The sequence below is a fragment of the Lissotriton vulgaris genome, chromosome 9, assembly GCF_964263255.1.
Source record: "Lissotriton vulgaris chromosome 9, aLisVul1.2, whole genome shotgun sequence".
Taxonomy (NCBI): domain Eukaryota; kingdom Metazoa; phylum Chordata; class Amphibia; order Caudata; family Salamandridae; genus Lissotriton; species Lissotriton vulgaris.
The window spans coordinates 656,595,252-656,612,346 of record NC_141697.1 but is presented as its reverse complement, the minus strand read 5'-3'; the positions used below and the strand labels follow the sequence as shown (position 1 = coordinate 656,612,346).

The 17,095-nt window shown below is 43.8% G+C and overlaps 1 protein-coding gene across 1 annotated transcript in view; it reads right to left on the bottom strand.

Moving 5' to 3' along the window:
* LOC147692056 (NF-kappa-B inhibitor epsilon-like) overlaps positions 1-17,095 on the bottom strand; it is a 105,100-nt gene that overhangs the window by 47,147 nt on the left and 40,858 nt on the right. The window contains exon 3 of the mRNA XM_086938360.1: positions 4,817-5,063. Within this exon, the coding sequence (XP_086794486.1) occupies positions 4,817-5,063 (247 nt within the window). The remainder of the gene's footprint in view (positions 1-4,816; positions 5,064-17,095) is intronic.

Here is a 17,095-nt window from a genome sequence, read left to right as displayed (position 1 = left end):
GGGAGCAATACTTACATTCGGTGACCTTCAGAGGCAATATCATCTGGCGCACTGAGAAATATACAGGTATTTGGGGATTCGACATGCAGTGCAGGCGGCGTTCCCATCTCTCAAAGATATACCACAATCGTCACCACTGGAAGACCGTTTACTAGAAGGGCCCCTCAGTTCAAAGGCAAAGTCTCTAACTTATAAGAAGTTGAGTAATATCCTACCGGACACTTTCCAAAGCTCAGGGAGCGGTGGCAAGACTTAGGTCCTATAGATGATGAGGACTGGCAACCGGCTTTTATATCCCCTCGAGAGGCGGCGATCACACAGAAATTCAGGCTGATTCAGCTTAGGATACTCCACTGATCATACCTCACAGGGAAAGTTTTGGCGAGAATAGGAGCTAGACCGGACGACCTTTGTATGAAGGGGTGTGGACAACAGGCTACATTTTATCATACCTTTTGGAGTTGCCCAAAGATACGTGCCCTATGGGAGGGAGCCTCAGACCACATGCAAACAGCCTTAGGAAAGGACATAGTATTAAAACCACAATTGGGACTGTTGAACATATGGGAGGCAACTGATCTCACGGAAGTTGAACAGCAATTTACAACAGTGGGGTACACGTTGGTGAAACACGAGCTGGCTAGGGGATGGAGGAGTGAGCCCACCACTCGTCACCCTGTGGGCTACAGAAATGGATAGATGCATGCTGGCAGAGAACGAGGTTTTTCTGGCTCAGGGGTGCCCCAAGAAATGGGATAGGAAGTGGTCACATGGGAATAAATATAGAGTGGATCCCTGTGTGTCACCCACTGTTGAAATGGAGATGCATAGACAAGCGGGACGTGAGAGAAATGTTTAATATACAATGAGAATTAAAGTCTGCTCGATTATTATGTTGACTATCTTGAACATGTCGTCCAATCATGTATGTATGATATGATTGAAACCAATAAACAAATTATAAAAAAAAAAAAAACTTCAGAACCTCTGCATAGAGCTGGAAGCTCACTCAGAGCAGGGCTGGCAAAAATATCCAAGCCAGCCCTGCCCCTTCCCTTCTTTTGCTCTCTATCTTTCCATCCATCCATTCTCTGACTCTTCCCTCTCTCTTCTGCCTCTGATCGCTTATGTTTCTGTCTAGCCACACACACACACACACTCCCTCCCTCTCACTTTGATCTGTTTTCCCTCTCAGCTCTCTCCCCCTCTTTCCCTCTGTCTCCAAAAGCCCCTGCTGTGTGAGCGGCTGTTAACCTAGAGGAGCGGGAGACCGGCACAAGCTGCGGTTCAGGACCGTCAGAGCCTGGCCTCTGGTAGCTGGCCTGCCATAGACGTTCCCTTTATGTGTGTGGCGTCATTGTAATCATCCTTTAAGTGTCAGATTTAGTAGCAAACAGCATTTCCTAGGCAGTCCTACTAGGCTAGGGTAAGTCAGTGTGAAAGTTAAAAAAAAAAATCGATAAACCTTAATACAGCTTAAAAACTTATTTAGACATTCAAGAAAAATTAAGAAGTTGAATATTGAAATGGTACTTAACAGAGCAGTATATTTAATGTGCACATCTATTAAAAAAAAACACACACACACATCCTCGTAGAATGTACCCCATTATTCACCTCTCCATGCGTGTGGTGGTGGATTTCATTTCCATTTCTCTGGTTATGCAAAACGTGGCTCGCGCTTCTGTGAAAAATATTATCCTCAGAGCCATCAGCACCGCATGACGTTTTGGTGGAAAAATCGGACATTTCAAGTGCTATTTACGTTTTGTATAGATGGCTTTCTTCCGCCACAGACAACTCGTTGAAACAATTCACAAACACCTCCTGATCTCCAGGGGCTGATGGCACAACAAACAATTCATAAACGAGCCCTGCGCCGCGCGTTGAACTTGGAAGAGGTCGGAATGCAAACCCGGGAGCACAGATAATTTGAAACTGTGTATTGCCAGGAAGTACTCTTATTTTACGCCCCTCTCTAACTCCGGACCAGGGCTAGGCACACACTTACTTGACAAGAAATTGCAACCTGCGAAAAGCAGCTGCATTTCACGCGATACCAGCCGCCCAGCTCGCCTCTTCCTGTTGTGTCTGGCCGACCGCATCAGGCTCGTTTGGGCCGGCTGGCTCACCTCAGCGAACCACTCTGGTCGCCGCAGTTTGCCCAGGTGTTTTAAGTGACCCTGCCAGCTGCCGCCACCCGGGCCATGGTGGGATAGGCTGGGGCGAGCGCGCGTGATGCAGCGGGCTGCGGAATTTATTACAGCGCCGGATGTGACCTCATCAAGACCAGCCTGGAGCCATTCTGAGTTCAGCTCCTTCCAATGGACTCGCGAAAGTGAAAGAAATTGCTATCCTACTGCGCGGCCAGCAAATCAATACAGTTTACATTGTATCAAGTGGGCAACGCAGAGCCCAGCCCCCAAGAAGTCTCCTGTGCAGCGCCGGCTGCCTGCCTGTGCCACTGACACTATATTTACAGTGCTTGATAGGCACAGGCCCTTATATGCGTGACTTCACATTTCAGTGCGGTGATGCGGACCACCTCACTGAAATGCGTTAGCATCACACCTGATGTGTGATACTTGGCAGGGCTGCTCCAGGAAGAACGTTAATCACCGGCGTTCTGACTGCTACACCTGTGTAGAGAATTCACACATGGTTTGGATCTGGGGATGCAGATAATGGTAGATGCTAGTTTGGAGTCTGTAAGGGCAAACCACATGGACCCCGGTCCATCTTGGGCATTCCCACATTGTTTAGAACACCCCCTACATGAACGCTGGTCCCTTAGTGTGTCTCCACTATGTGTACGCTTTGCCTACCAGGACTTAGGGGTTATCTGATTCTAGCTTGCCTATAGCATGCATGGTTGCAATATAGTATCTTGGGCATTTTACACACGTAAAATTTAATTGAGCTGGGGCCTGAACCTGTAGTTAGCGTGTTTCACAACCCTTCCTGCTACCGATCTGCAATACAAAGATTCACCCCTAAGCACTCCAATTGAGTAATGTTCTGTCCAATAGAAATGAGAAAGTCTTGCATGTTTTCTGAATTCCAGTTCTTTATTCAGGTATCCCGTGTCCGATACTTAGGAGAATAAAGGGGCATATTATCAAGGGGGTTTATCTCCGCTTTTTTGGCTTTAAAAGCCAAGAAAGGGGAGATAAAATTATCTCCCTATTACCTAGCTGTCGCTAACACCAGTTAGCGACAGCTAGTAGGAGATAACGACCATCTTGGGCCCCACTTTGCATGTCAGTGATATTTATCACTAATGACATGCAAAGTGGGCATGCCAAGATGTTAGCGACTGGAAACAGTCGCTAACATCGCTATCTCCTATTACCAACTATTGGAGATATTCGCGCTAAGAGTGAATATCTCCAAAAGCTAACACCTGCCCCTGAGCAGTTCTTAGCCATGTTATCCAATGGTAGGTGGATAACATGGCTAAGAGCATTAGCTCTGTAATGCATGAATATCGCTGACTTTTCAGCGATATTCATGCATTTCGGCCGATTTTTATCGCTTAGGAGATAAACCTTGATAATAGCAGGGTTCCTAAGCGATAAAAATTGCCGAAGCTCGGCGATAAAAATATCGCCGCTAAACCAACATAGCGATAATTATCGCTAGTTGTTGGTAATATGCCCCAAAGTTTCCAAAACACAGCTTGATGTGGTAGTGCAATCAGACAATTACAGCCAACATGTGTTTCGTCTTGTGTCGTAGCACACTTGTGACTTCTTCAGGGCTGATTCCGTTGCCAGCTCAAAAAACAATTCAATCCGGATAATACGCTGTAATTAGGAAAATGTAATCCTTGTGGCTCGCTCTCCCAAGCCTAGCAGATAAGTATTGAATTCTCTGCAGTCCTGAAATTAATATAATGATGCAAAAAGTCTTCCAAATACTTAAATGTGTAATAACGCAGCACCAAGTATGTGTCCAGATGCTGTATAAGTTTGATTGTGGAAGTATAAGTTAAAGAGATGAAATATAAACTGAGGGAGAGAAGATCATGAGTCCATGGCCTGAAAGGGTTACCCTGTACTGGAATTTCCTTCGTCTGTCGTACACTTGGTGCTGCGTTGGACCATATGGTGTGGGGACAAGGACTCTTGTGGTAGAGTTCACACTGTGAGTGAGAGTATCTTATACCATAGTCAAGTGTGTGAGCATCTCTTTTTAAAACTGTACCAACATTTGGGTAGGCAGGATCAATTATGTTCTACAGCCATGAACTTTGCAAAAGAGGCTCCAAGTACATTTGGCTTTGCATTACATATCTGACGGCTAGGATATCTCCCTAGATACAGTTGCTCATAAACGATCTGTGGAATTTAAAGTGTGTGTGTGTGTGTGTAGGATCTACTGTAAATCTCATTTCATTTGTAAACTGTAAATTAGTAATAATTTGTGGGTTTTTAATTAAATAGTTATATCTTTGATAAATACCTGTTGAATTCTGGCTAGATACTGAATATTTCCCGAAAAGTTTTTCTCAGAGTTCAGATGCACATCGAAGTGTTTCAGAGCAGTTGTTCAGGATAGTGTTACTCAGATATCAGAGGGTGCGGCATGTAATTTCACTGTGGCTGCCTAAGCTTGTTACATAAAGCATATAATATCAAATATCATCTTTAAAATGTAAATTGCACCCAAAAGGCAGAAACCTATCTCAAATTGAATAGGATGGCAAGTAATCCTTAACCCGCTCTCTAGCTAAAAGCCAACACTTAGTATTAGTTCCAAAACATCTTTGTGCAATGCCCTATGTGTAATGCCTGGCAGGAGTGCGTTCCTATACCTTTCCAGTTCCAGAGGCTCAGTGCAAGTAGAGTCGGAGGCACAGAGCTGGCCGATGGAAAGACTGAGGTCTCGGGCAGGGTGGGTGCCAGTGTTAACGCTTGCAAGCAGTCCAGGAAGCCATGCTGGCAGGCCAGGTGAAATGGAGTGTTGCCATGCCGGTCCTGCTGCGCTGTGTCGGCTCCCTTCAATACTAGCGCTCGGACAACAGTCACTTGGTGTAGGTACACGGCCAGGTGCAATGGGGTCTGTAGGGGAGAAAGGGAGATATTTAGGTTAAATCGTAATTCTTGTATGGCAGAACTAGTCTCACCAAGGCTTTCTGAAAATAATGGATTGACACTGGCTTACAAAAACATGGATCATATGGTTCAGATTAATCTTGCTGATTAAGAGGTTATTGGGGTGGCGGTGTGCCACTGTCTTAAGTACTATTATGAAAGACAAGGGAACCCTCTAGGTAAGCAAGGACCTGGGGTATCAATTACGTGGAAAACAACGATCTTTGACAAGGAAAAATACCAATTGCAATAATTATAGGCCACAATATGCACTATAATGAACAGGAAGTCCAGCCGGACTTCAAAATGTAATTTGATACTTAAGTAAGGTAAATCAAACAGCACAAACAATAAAGCAGTGGGACACAGTCCTGTATCCACAGTACTGAACAAACAATAGACAATACATTCAACTAGGGATTATCAGGCATTTAGGAAGAACAGGAGCAAAGGGGTCATTTAACAATCGATTTGCTTCACATATGCGGAAAACACATGAATTTTAGGCACATAATAGTGAACTTAGTGCTTGAACCACATATTATGTCGACGGCGTTTCGATCCAGTTAAAAATAGTGGATCATCATCAGGACATTCATTGCTTGCCTGAATTAAAAGCCTGTATTGACAGGAAGGAAGGGAACATATAAAATATAATTAGCCAGCTGTAATTACTCTTAGAACAATTCCAACACGTTACCATACCATGCTTGGAAGTGCTGAGGCTCATTCATGTGAGAAGGTGTCAGGCAGCCAGTGACAGGCAGCTTCATGACCTTGTTCTATGGTGATAATAACGTGCCTATAGTCATATTCAGGCGTATCACAACCAAGAAACAATTCTTAACGGTGCCTATAACATGCCAACGAGGTAAGGGATGTGACTGGTGAAGGCGCTAAGCAAGCCAAGCTTGCGTGCAAAGATATGAGGCGTGCAGGAGGCATTCCGTGAATTGAGTGAGCTATTAGTATGAAGTTGCGCCTATGGGAAGGGATTAGTTACCTAGGAGCGGTAACTACCTCAATTGCACCCCACAGATTAGAGAGTGGTCGGGCTTCCAATTGCGGAGCCTGGGAGGGCTGCAGGGCGGCTGGTGGTAGGTATAGTCGTACTGTGTCTATAAGGAAGGACACCACAATGAGCCTGGGCTTGTATTATAATTGGCAGGGAGTCAAGGGGACATAGATTAAGTGCTTACCTTGCGGTGTAACAGGGAGCTACTGAACAGGAGGAATTAATCACAGTGCGTGGGGCTGGCGGTAGAGGCCGTATGTAGCCTACGGGATGTCTGGAAGAAGCAAGGGCTAATGAATGTTGGATTGCCAACCTGCAGTTGGAACTGAAGATTCTGCTTAGGAGGGGGGCTTACCTCACAGATAGTTGCCAGAAATCACGACCGGTAAGGGAACGATGCTGAATTAATACAAGCAGGGGGCATCGTCCTCGTGATTCAGGAGGTCAGGGATGCAGACCAACAGGTGTCTAAGGAAGGAGATAAGTGTGCATAAACCTCCGTGCACAGTGGGAAATTGGTTCAGCGATGTGTGCCGTCTCGACAGAGGAGGCAGCTTACCTAATTACCCAAGGACCGCGACAGCTAGAGGAAGAAGCTGAATTAGCGCAGACGAGGGGTGATAGTCTGGGCGTGCTCAGAGGTAATGATTACGGCGGCCATATTGGAGAAGGGAGGTGACACAATTTGGCGGCCATGTTGGCGGGGGCAGCCAACATAATTTGGCAGACATCTTGGAACAATCTTGTAGTCGGGGCAGCCACCAATTAGTGGCATACATGTGGAACGGTCATAACAATGCATTGTTATGACCGTTCTGAGCACGCCCAGACTCAGGCGCTCTACGGCGCGATTGTGCACCGAGACGTCTCTGGAAGTTCTACTGCGAACTTCAGGTAAGCGTTACCCCCTCATTCCTCCTATATTACATCGCTATTACATGGCGTTATATATATCCCTCACAGCAGCCCTTTTACTCCATAGGAGCCTTCATTAAGGCCACCGCGCTGAATCACGAGGACGATGCCCCCTGCTTTTATTAATTCAGCATCGTTCCCTTACCGGTCGTGATTTCTGGCAACTATCTGTGAGGTAAGCCCCCCTCCTAAGCAGAATCTTCAGTTCCAACTGCAGGTTGGCAATCCAACATTCATTAGCCCTTGCTTCTTCCAGACATCCCATAGGCTACATACGGCCTCTACCGCCAGCCCCACGCGCTGTGATTAATTCCTCCCGTTCAGTAGCTCCCTGTTACACCGCGAGGTAAGCACTTAATCTATGTCCCCTTGACTTCCTGCCAATTATAATACAAGCCCAGGCTCATTGTGGTGTCCTTCCTTATAGGCACAGTACGACTATACCTACCACCAGCCGCCCTGCAGCCCTCCCAGGCTCCGCAATTGGAAGCCCGACCACTCTCTAATCTGTGGGGTGCAATTGAGGTAGTTACCGCTACTAGGTAACTTATCCCTTCCCATAGGCGCAACTTCATACTAATAGCTCACTCAATTCACGGAATGCCTCCTGCACGCCTTATATCTTTGCACGCAAGCTTGGCTTGCTTAGCGCCTTCACCAGTCACATCCCTTACCTCGTTGGCATGTTATAGGCACCGTTAAGAATTGTTTCTTGGTTGTGATACGCCTGAATATGACTATAGGCACGTTATTATCACCATACAACAAGGTCATGAAGCTGCCTGTCACTGGCTGCCTGACACCTTCTCACATGAATGAGCCTCAGCACTTCCAAGCATGGTATGGTAACGTTTTGGAATTGTTCTAAGAGTAATTACAGCTGGCTAATTATATGTTATATGTTCCCTTCCTTCCTGTCAATACAGGCTTTTAATTCAGGCAAGCAATGAATGTCCTGATGATGATCCACTATTTTTAACTGGATCGAAACGCCGTCGACATAATATGTGGTTCAAGCACTAAGTTCACTATTATGTGCCTAAAATTCATGTGTTTTCCGCATATGTGAAGCAAATCGATTGTTAAATGACCCCTTTGCTCCTGTTCTTCCTAAATGCCTGATAATCCCTAGTTGAATGTATTGTCTATTGTTTGTTCAGTACTGTGGATACAGGACTGTGTCCCACTGCTTTATTGTTTGTGCTGTTTGATTTACCTTACTTAAGTATCGAATTAAATTTTGAAGTCTGGCTGGACTTCCTGTTCATTATAGTGCATATTGTGGCCTATAATTATTGCAATTGGTATTTTTCCTTGTCAAGGACCGTTGTTTTCCACGTCACTGTCTTAAGTACAGCCCAACACAGTTTGCAATTGTATGAAGTAATGTTAACTACACAGAGAACCACATGGCAGAAATATTTGTAGAGATATTGGTTCCAACTTTGTGAGACTGCCGATGTGATGCATTGCCACAGATAAAGGCTGGAAACGTACATTCATCTAAGCCATGTGAGGTACTTTTACTCACTGAATCTCCCATTATCTATCTGCACAGGAAGTGACATCACTTCCTGCATTCCCCCTACTTCACAGCATCCCATAGCCCTGGCATTCCCATTTAGGGTGGACACACACAAGTGTATTAGCCGTTTGGGCATGTTATGGCCAGGAAGGGCAATGGGCAAGACCCCTGTTCCACCCAAATGTAAGAAGTGAGATAAAAACAAGTGAAAAGTTTTTGAAAAATGTAAATTATTGTTGTCAGTTTATAAGTTAATGTTTTAATTGATCGTTTATAAATTAACTGATTGTTATATTATTTATGATTTTTAATTGGATAGTCTATTTATTTTATTATATTGTGTTAATTCATTTTGTTCTCAATTGTAAATTTAATTGTTTAATTTAAAATGTATTCTTCATTACTAATGTCTTTTTTAACCCTTTAAGTGCTGCGAACGTCCAACGGTCGTCACGTGCACTACCTCGCTAGTGCTGCGCACGACCGTTGGACGTCCGAATCCCGTTAGCGCGATCGAACGTCCGCACTGGGGCGGAATGTTCGACGCGCTAAACGGGTTAAAATTAATTTTAAGTTTGTTGGTGTTCATTTTTTAGAGTAGTAGGGGGGGAAGTGTTTAAAAAAATGTTTTTGTTTGTAATACTAAATCCGATCCTTTCAAAGCCCATAATATTCCCTTCTGTTACTTAGACTGGTGTAGGAATAGTAAATCTAACCCCTTCAACGTCCAAGAGTTTCCATACTTTTGCTTATGTTGGAGTGGGAATAGTAAATCTTTTTTATAAAGTTTATTTTCATGTTTTCTACAATATTTTTTTTTAAAGAAGTGAGATGCATATAAAGGACCACATGTAGCATTCCTCACATTATATTTGTTTAGGACTAACACAATAAAGATATAGAGAGGGTCTCAAAATACATGGGGCAGACCACAGGTCTGACGATTCAAATGAGTCCATTATCACTAGAAGATAAAATCAAGTTTTTTCAACTCGCCCTGAGATATATAGACTGTTTCACTACATTGATTTAATCACGTTGAGCTATATGCAAACCGGAAAATAGCAAGTCAGAGCATCAAAGCAATTTTATAACATACCTCGACTGTTAATCAGAAACCATCAATTGATAGGCAGAATTTTACATTCTAGATATACCCACAGCAGATCCCAAATGTCTCCTGGTTTACTTTGTATGGGTTGCAGCTGACGAAAGCAATCAGCTGCGTCCTTGCAGTATACTGTGTTTCGTACCCAGGCTTCTGTCTTAGGCAAGAGATCCTTTAGCCAAGTCATTGCTACCCTACACTCTGCTAATAGTATAGCAGTTAGCCTCCTGAAATGGGGAAATCTGCAACATACCCTAGAGCAGTCTTTCCCAAACTGTGGGTTGCGAGCCACTTGTGGGTTAAGAACTGATTTCTGGTGGGTTGCAAAAATTCCAATCAATAAATAAAATGCCATTAGATTCTGTATCTGTACTCAAAATGAAGCACTTTTCTTTGGAATTCTGAGGTGTGAGGGAAACAAAGATTTTAGTAGGGTCAAACCAAATCAAGACACTTTACTTGATGATGCACAAATGATAAATATTCACTGAAGCTAGATTTCTGTACATTGTGCACACAAATTATAATCGTTTTATCACAGTAAAACTGTACGTATGTGCAAATGTAGTGGTCATTTCAATGAAAAATGTGCTGTATGTAAATGACAGTATGCTACCACACAATGCTTTTGTTAGATTAAAAAATTGCCGGCGTCATGTCCATTAAAACTAGGTAGGTCGTGAAAGTTTGTCATTTAAAAACATGGTTCCGGGTTCTAAAATGTTTGGGAAGCAGTGCTCTAGAGTGCAGTCAACGGGGTCCAATCCTGGTGGAAGCCTTTGACACCTTTAATGATTACTCTTACCTAGCTCCAAAAGGAGGTTATGGAGGGGGGGTTATTACCAGGCCAGATGCATAAATCCTGCCCCATCTGAGGTGCATTGCCAAAAGCTTGTATTGTATGCATACTTACATTTATTCAAAGAGACTGAGGTCTGATACATTACATTTACGCATTTTAAGTGCAAAAGTTTAAGCCATTGATTCACTGAAGTCAATTTGATTGAACAGCAATGTTTCCAGAACTTCTTCTCTAAGGGTATGCCTAGATGCAATTCCCAAGGTCAACCTCATCAGAATCAGAACAGAGTTTGTATAGTTTAGAAACCCTTCTCTGCTGTTTTCAGACAATCTCACATGTGTTAATGGGTTGTATTATGGTGGCACTGAAGGGAATGTGTGAATACCACCTGTGCTACATGTCAGATCCTGAAGCACGTGCAATTATGTAATGGTTTGAACATTGTATGTGATCTGAACTCGTCTAATATTAAAAACTCACCACTGGTTGATAAATGTTCCATTTGGCTATTCTTTCTTTGAGAGAGGGAGGTCTCCATGGAGGGCTCCAGCGTGGGTGGAAGCTGTGGGTTATTTGCCTTTGAAGTGAAAGGGGAGTATACCTTAGCATGTCCTGATTTATTAGTAAAAGACTACCATGCCTAATGGGTACAGAGGACTCTGTGGATTTCAGATGTGGGCCTTGGCTCTGCAACATTAAAACTGTTTTAAAAGAACCTAGGGGTGTGGCTGATAATTCTCTATTTTTAAATGTGTCAAATGAGAATATGTAATAGCCAGCATACAGCAAAAATGGCCTGAGCAGCTAGATAGTTCTGTTCAAAATCATGGGCACCCGTTAAGTGCCCTAGTACGACTGTTTCACGTTATTCTTGGCTCTTTCTTGGCCCATATTAGTCCAGTCAGAAGGGATTGAAGACTACTAAATAACTCCAAGCTCACTGGGAATGGAATATTTATAAACAAACATAAAAATGTAGGCAGGGCAACAATTTTATAATCACTATCCTTCTAGCCATATGCAATGGTATTTAAATCCATTTTTCCATTTGGGATTGCAGTTTGTCTAGTACTAGACCATACTTGTCTCAGACCAGCATGTCTTCATCTTGCTGTAGCTGTATTCCTAAATATTTAATTGAAGAAGGGGCACCATCTTGAGGTATATTAGAGACTAGGTGTGACGGTACACTGGCTAAGTGTAAAAAGTTCTGTTTTAACCCAACTGATTGTAAGCCCAGAGAACCCGCCAACCCCAAATATCTCATATATTAAAGGAGTCCGGTCAAAGGAGTCAGATTGGCAAAGGGATTTTGATTAAAGAGTAACATATCACCAGCGTGAAATGAAAGTAACAAGATATAGTAAATCTGACCTCAATACTTTCCCTACAGTCGCTAATATTAGAGTGAAATAGTGAATCGGAGTACAAAACTTTTCGTACTATCACTTACAATTGTTAATATTTATTTAACATTTTTTTATTTTACATTTTTTAAGTTATATATATAAAAATAATTTTTGAGTGATTTGGGATAAAAATGTGAATGCATTTTTTAATATAATTTGCTATGTGTGTTTGATATATATTTTTAATTCTGCTCATTGTTATTATTGTTACTTTTAACGTTTAATTTTTTAAGTGTATATTTTTATTGGTTAGGTTCATATTTTAAAAATATTTTTATTCACTTCATTATTTTAAACTTTAACACCTACATTTAATTTAATACAATGTTTTATATAACAAATTCAACATGCTTACGTTTGTTTTAACAATATTTTGGACCACAATATTTTTGGTTCTAGATTTTTGTAGTTTACATACAAAGGACCCGATTCTGATCTCTTAAGGAAGGAGTCCGAATCGTGTACGGAATTGTCTAAACCGTTACAGAACCCTTGTTCCCGACCGAATCATCTCCAATTCCGAACGACCAAGTACAATGCGAATATTGCATCCTCTTTGACCGAATCATTTACGAACCCGATCCAGTCTGTACGACTCATGTGGAGACGATTCGTACAGCTCTATGGTCTCTGTTTACGAGCGAGCAAGTAGGATGAACGATTCGACAGCCTGCACGATATGGTATGTCCGGATCGAAAAGGTTGCTGGAATCATCCTTTGGGGGCCCATAGAAGGCCCCCGTCACCTGGAGCCCTCCAAATCGGACCCTTGGGTCCCCCCGATCCAAGCATGCACAGTGTTTGCCACAGGGTGGACGTTTTTCACCAACCACCCCTTTTTTCTATTGGAGCCTGTTAAAACGTCCAGTATACAGGCTCCCATAGAGTTCAATGGGAGTCCGAGCGAACCAAGTCCGTAAGCATGCAGCTGCATCGTACTTGCTCGGTCGGACTCCAGCACTCTAAATCGTACAGAAAGCAATCCAGATCCGTATCGGTTGGGATGCTTTCCTTACGAGATAGGAATCGGGCCCAAAGTATGTAGGCATAATAATTAGTTTCCTGATATTTTTTTGGGATATATAGATATTGCAATACTTTTCTTTCCAATATTTTGTCATACAATTCCTAGTACACATCCCATTAACTACCACAAACCCTTATACTACAGAACTTGCATTCCAACTCATGAATGCCTGCTTTGCACTACTGCTCACACAAGACATAGCAGACCGCATCACCTATCACAAGCTTAATGTCCTCTTGATCACAGAAAAATAGTTCATCCTTGCACAAACTAGACATTCTTCCCACTGGCTGCAGCATCCATCATGTGGAATACACACATACACTTGGAGGCCTAGATGTCATCCGTACGTCCTCCTGGTCCTGCACCCTAGGCAAGCAAGTAGCACTCAACTTTGTGAAGCTGCTGACATGCCATTTCCCACCCTGTGCAACTCAGACTGCCACCTTATATCCAATCTACATCCTTCAGAGCAGAAATAAGACTTCCTTGATCAGATTTCCTCACCACATTATCCATCCGATTTTCTCACACCACATTCTGGGGTGCCTTCATCCTCCTAGACATGACAAATAAAAAAGAAAAAAAAACCAATAGACCTCTTCTACCTCATTAAAAAAACTCAACATGGTACAGCACATCACACAACCAACACAATTCAAAGGCCACACCCTTCACTGTGCCTTCTTAACATCACCTTGAACAAGGGGGGGGTTTACCCAATAAAGTCACTAGGGACCTGGGCGCTGTATGATACAGAATGAGGGGTCCCAGTGAGAAAGTATCAAAACTACATACCAAATTCCTGTTATTTTCCAAGAACAAACAAAAAAACAGTACAAACCAGTCTCAATGACATGCAGGTTGATGGCCTAACCCCATCGCTGCAGGGGTTATTCCCCCGCTGTGCTGGGGGGGAGGGGAGCGTGCACAGCGCCCTCATGCTCATGACGAGCTCAGCTCGTCATGAGCTACGGCGCTCCGGTGCTCATGACGAGCTCAGCTCGTCATAGGTTTATTGACTCCTGTGGAACGCTCAGCACAGCAGGGGAATTCTCCTCGCACCTGAGCGTTCCACGGGCCATGACGAGCTGAGCTTGTCATGAGCACCGGAGCGCCGGGGCTCATGACGAGCTCAGCTCGTCATGAGCGTCGAAGGTGTTAAAATCCCAACTTGCACCCTACGCCACAACACTTGCACTCACCTAGGACCCTCAAGTGGCACACTATTAAATAAAAAAAGATGTCCTAATACCTCTCTTTAATAAGAAAGTGAAACTGTTTCTTTCAGAAAGTGACTTCAAAACTGCCATTCAAATCCTTGTACTCTTGCATCTGGATAGTGGTAACGCCCTGTTACACGGCTTTGCAGACCCCACACTGGTACCACTTAAGGATATCCTAGAATAAAGCAGGTCTCACTCGTGGCCTAAAGAAATATGGCCATGTGACCCCCCCTCCCCACACCTGATTGAGCTCCACTGGACAGCCTGCACCAACTGCATCATTTATCTTGTACACAAGCTCACCATCTCCGGTGTCTCCCTGCACACCCAAAGCCAAGAAACGATCAGAGTCAGAAGAGTAATAAAGAAAAGAAAAACAAAGCAGCTGTCCTTATCTATGCTTCCACGATCTGTAATAACATTCAGGTATCCATTAGGTACACCCAAAGGCTGTTCTAATTTAGGAAAGTGTTGAATATTCACCTTTTTACAGACCTACATAACAATGCATTAATTATCCACAGCCAACCTACCTCTCCTACCACTTGCTGACTTTCTGCTTGTCGTTGACCCTGTACAGCACTTTGCTGTTTTTTGTCATGGTTCATGCTACAGAAATACCATACACATGCATACATACATAGACTAACACTGGACACCCCTCTCCTAGGTGAAGGAGAGGAGGGAAAGGAATACAACATGACGCTGTTGGAAGCCACTTCACAATCATTCAATACTGGGTAAGATATGCTGGCTTCAGCAAGACAGATATGTTCAACCCCCAATGGCCTGCAGATCCTTTTGGAGAGCTTTCAACGGTTTTGCACTACTAGAGGGCTGACTATCAACACACTGAAAACAAAGAGCAAAGTTCCTGACACTAAATCCATAAGAACTTTTAGAAGCCCTCCATCGTTGAATCGTGTGCCATTCATTAGAGAGGGTCACTACCTTTGACTATCTAGGCATTCGGATTTCCGATACCATGAACTAGATACCACATACGCAGAAAATGCTTTTGTCCCAAAAAAGGGTGGTGGGGTCAATACTAAAAGAACATCACTCTTCATCGAGCAAGCCAATTGCCCCCGCCCTCACAACCTATAAGGCCAAAGCAGTAAGTTCGGCTCTTTACGGTGCCGAACTGTGGAGTTTTTCCAATATAGACCAAATCTCTAAATCGGAAAACAAATTCCTAAAATATTTAATGATGCTCCCTCAGAGGACACCCACCAAGCCTCTACTGTACGATCTAGGGTGCCATTCGCTCAGAGACACAGCAAGACTTCGCCCACTCTTGCTGTGACATGGACGGGTGGCACAAGGTCCTTTGGCTTAAAAGCACAAAAAAACTTCAGTACGATCTTGATCTTAAAGAAGCGTGGTTAAACAGAACCTCTCCATCGAAGGCAGAAGTCAAGAGGGCGTACTGGCGGTGGATTACTAAAAACGATCTGCTTCATCCTAAAATAGGTAGGCTAACAGAAGAGTTTATGCAGCATAAGCATTCCATTTGTTTCGAATCCTACCTTGATACCATACAAAAACCACACGACAGAGCCCTGTACTTTGAGTTCAGGATAGGCACACTTCTCATTAGAGAGCTGACTGCTCAGTGGAAGCCCCCTTATCAAACTTCAGCTTTCTGTCCATGTTGTGAGGCAACCATTGAGTCGATTGCGCACTTTATGATTGCCTGTCCTGCATACAAAGTGCCAAGGAGGCGCTGGTTGAAACCAATATGCAAAGAGTTGGGCACTGGTGGCCACCAAGCCGCATTGCGCATTTTAAGATCTGATACTCGGGATCTTTATGCCTGTGGACTAGCAAAGTATATTAAATGGGCATGGAGCATTAGAGCTAGAAATCTGAAGGTTAATTCTTGAAGTTTAAAACCCATAAGTGATCCTTGTGCCCCATAATTTGCACTTTTCTCCTGCACTTTTACATAATTGCCGAGGCAACTCTTTTAATTATTCAACGTTGACCATTTTTATTGAATCATCGTATTTGAATGATTTTTTGTACATGGTATACCTTTTAAAATGTGTGTATTATAGTCTATTTGTATATCTTTTATACTGGACTGCATAGCTTTCAAGATATTTTTTATTGAAATAAAGCTTATGAAATGAAATGAAATAAGACAAGTCTTGGACCAAATGCAGAAAGGATGTGAAATACTATAAATGCAAACGCAGTACAAAACCTTGCAATCTAAGAATTCAAAAAATGTCCTTTCCAGTGCAAAAAAAAATAATCAATGAATATGGACCTGGACGTCTCTTAGTGGTCACAGTAGGAACCCCTGTCTTGCTCCCTGCAACCCCTGGCAGTGCCCCCTGCTACCCCTTGCTTCACATAAGCAGCCAGAAAGATTTCAGTAAGCAATATTTGTTTTCCGTAAAGAAAACGTGCAGTACAGCTTGTCTTTACATTCCGTAATAAAGACTTAGGGGGTCATTAGGATGGTGGGCGGACTTAGTCTGCCCGCCATCCTATCGGTCTTTGGGACTGCCCGCCATAAGGGCGGGGTCCCGTGGGGGGCATTAGGATGCGCCCACCACTGTGGCGGGTGCATCCTGCATGTTTAGCATTGTGGCGGGCGGGGCTCTCAGCACCGCCCGCCACAATGCCAAACATGCACGAATGCATTTGCATTAACAAAGCGGCAGGCACCGCGCAGTGCCTGCCGCTTTGTTAATGCAAATGCAAGGGGGTACCACAGGTACCCCCCCTGTGCACCCCCCACCTCTCCTTCACCCTGGGGGCCCGCAGGCGGCCCCCGAAGTGAAGACCGCATAACGATGCCGCCACGGAAAGGCATCTATCCTGGGCCATCCTAATATGGTTGGCGGTGTCAAATAGATACCGCCGCCATGTTAGACCTTGTCTGCCCCGGTCGCAAGGAGACCGGGGCGGAAAAGCGGCGGACGGTCTTTCCGTCCGCCGCGGTCAACCCCGCCATACTA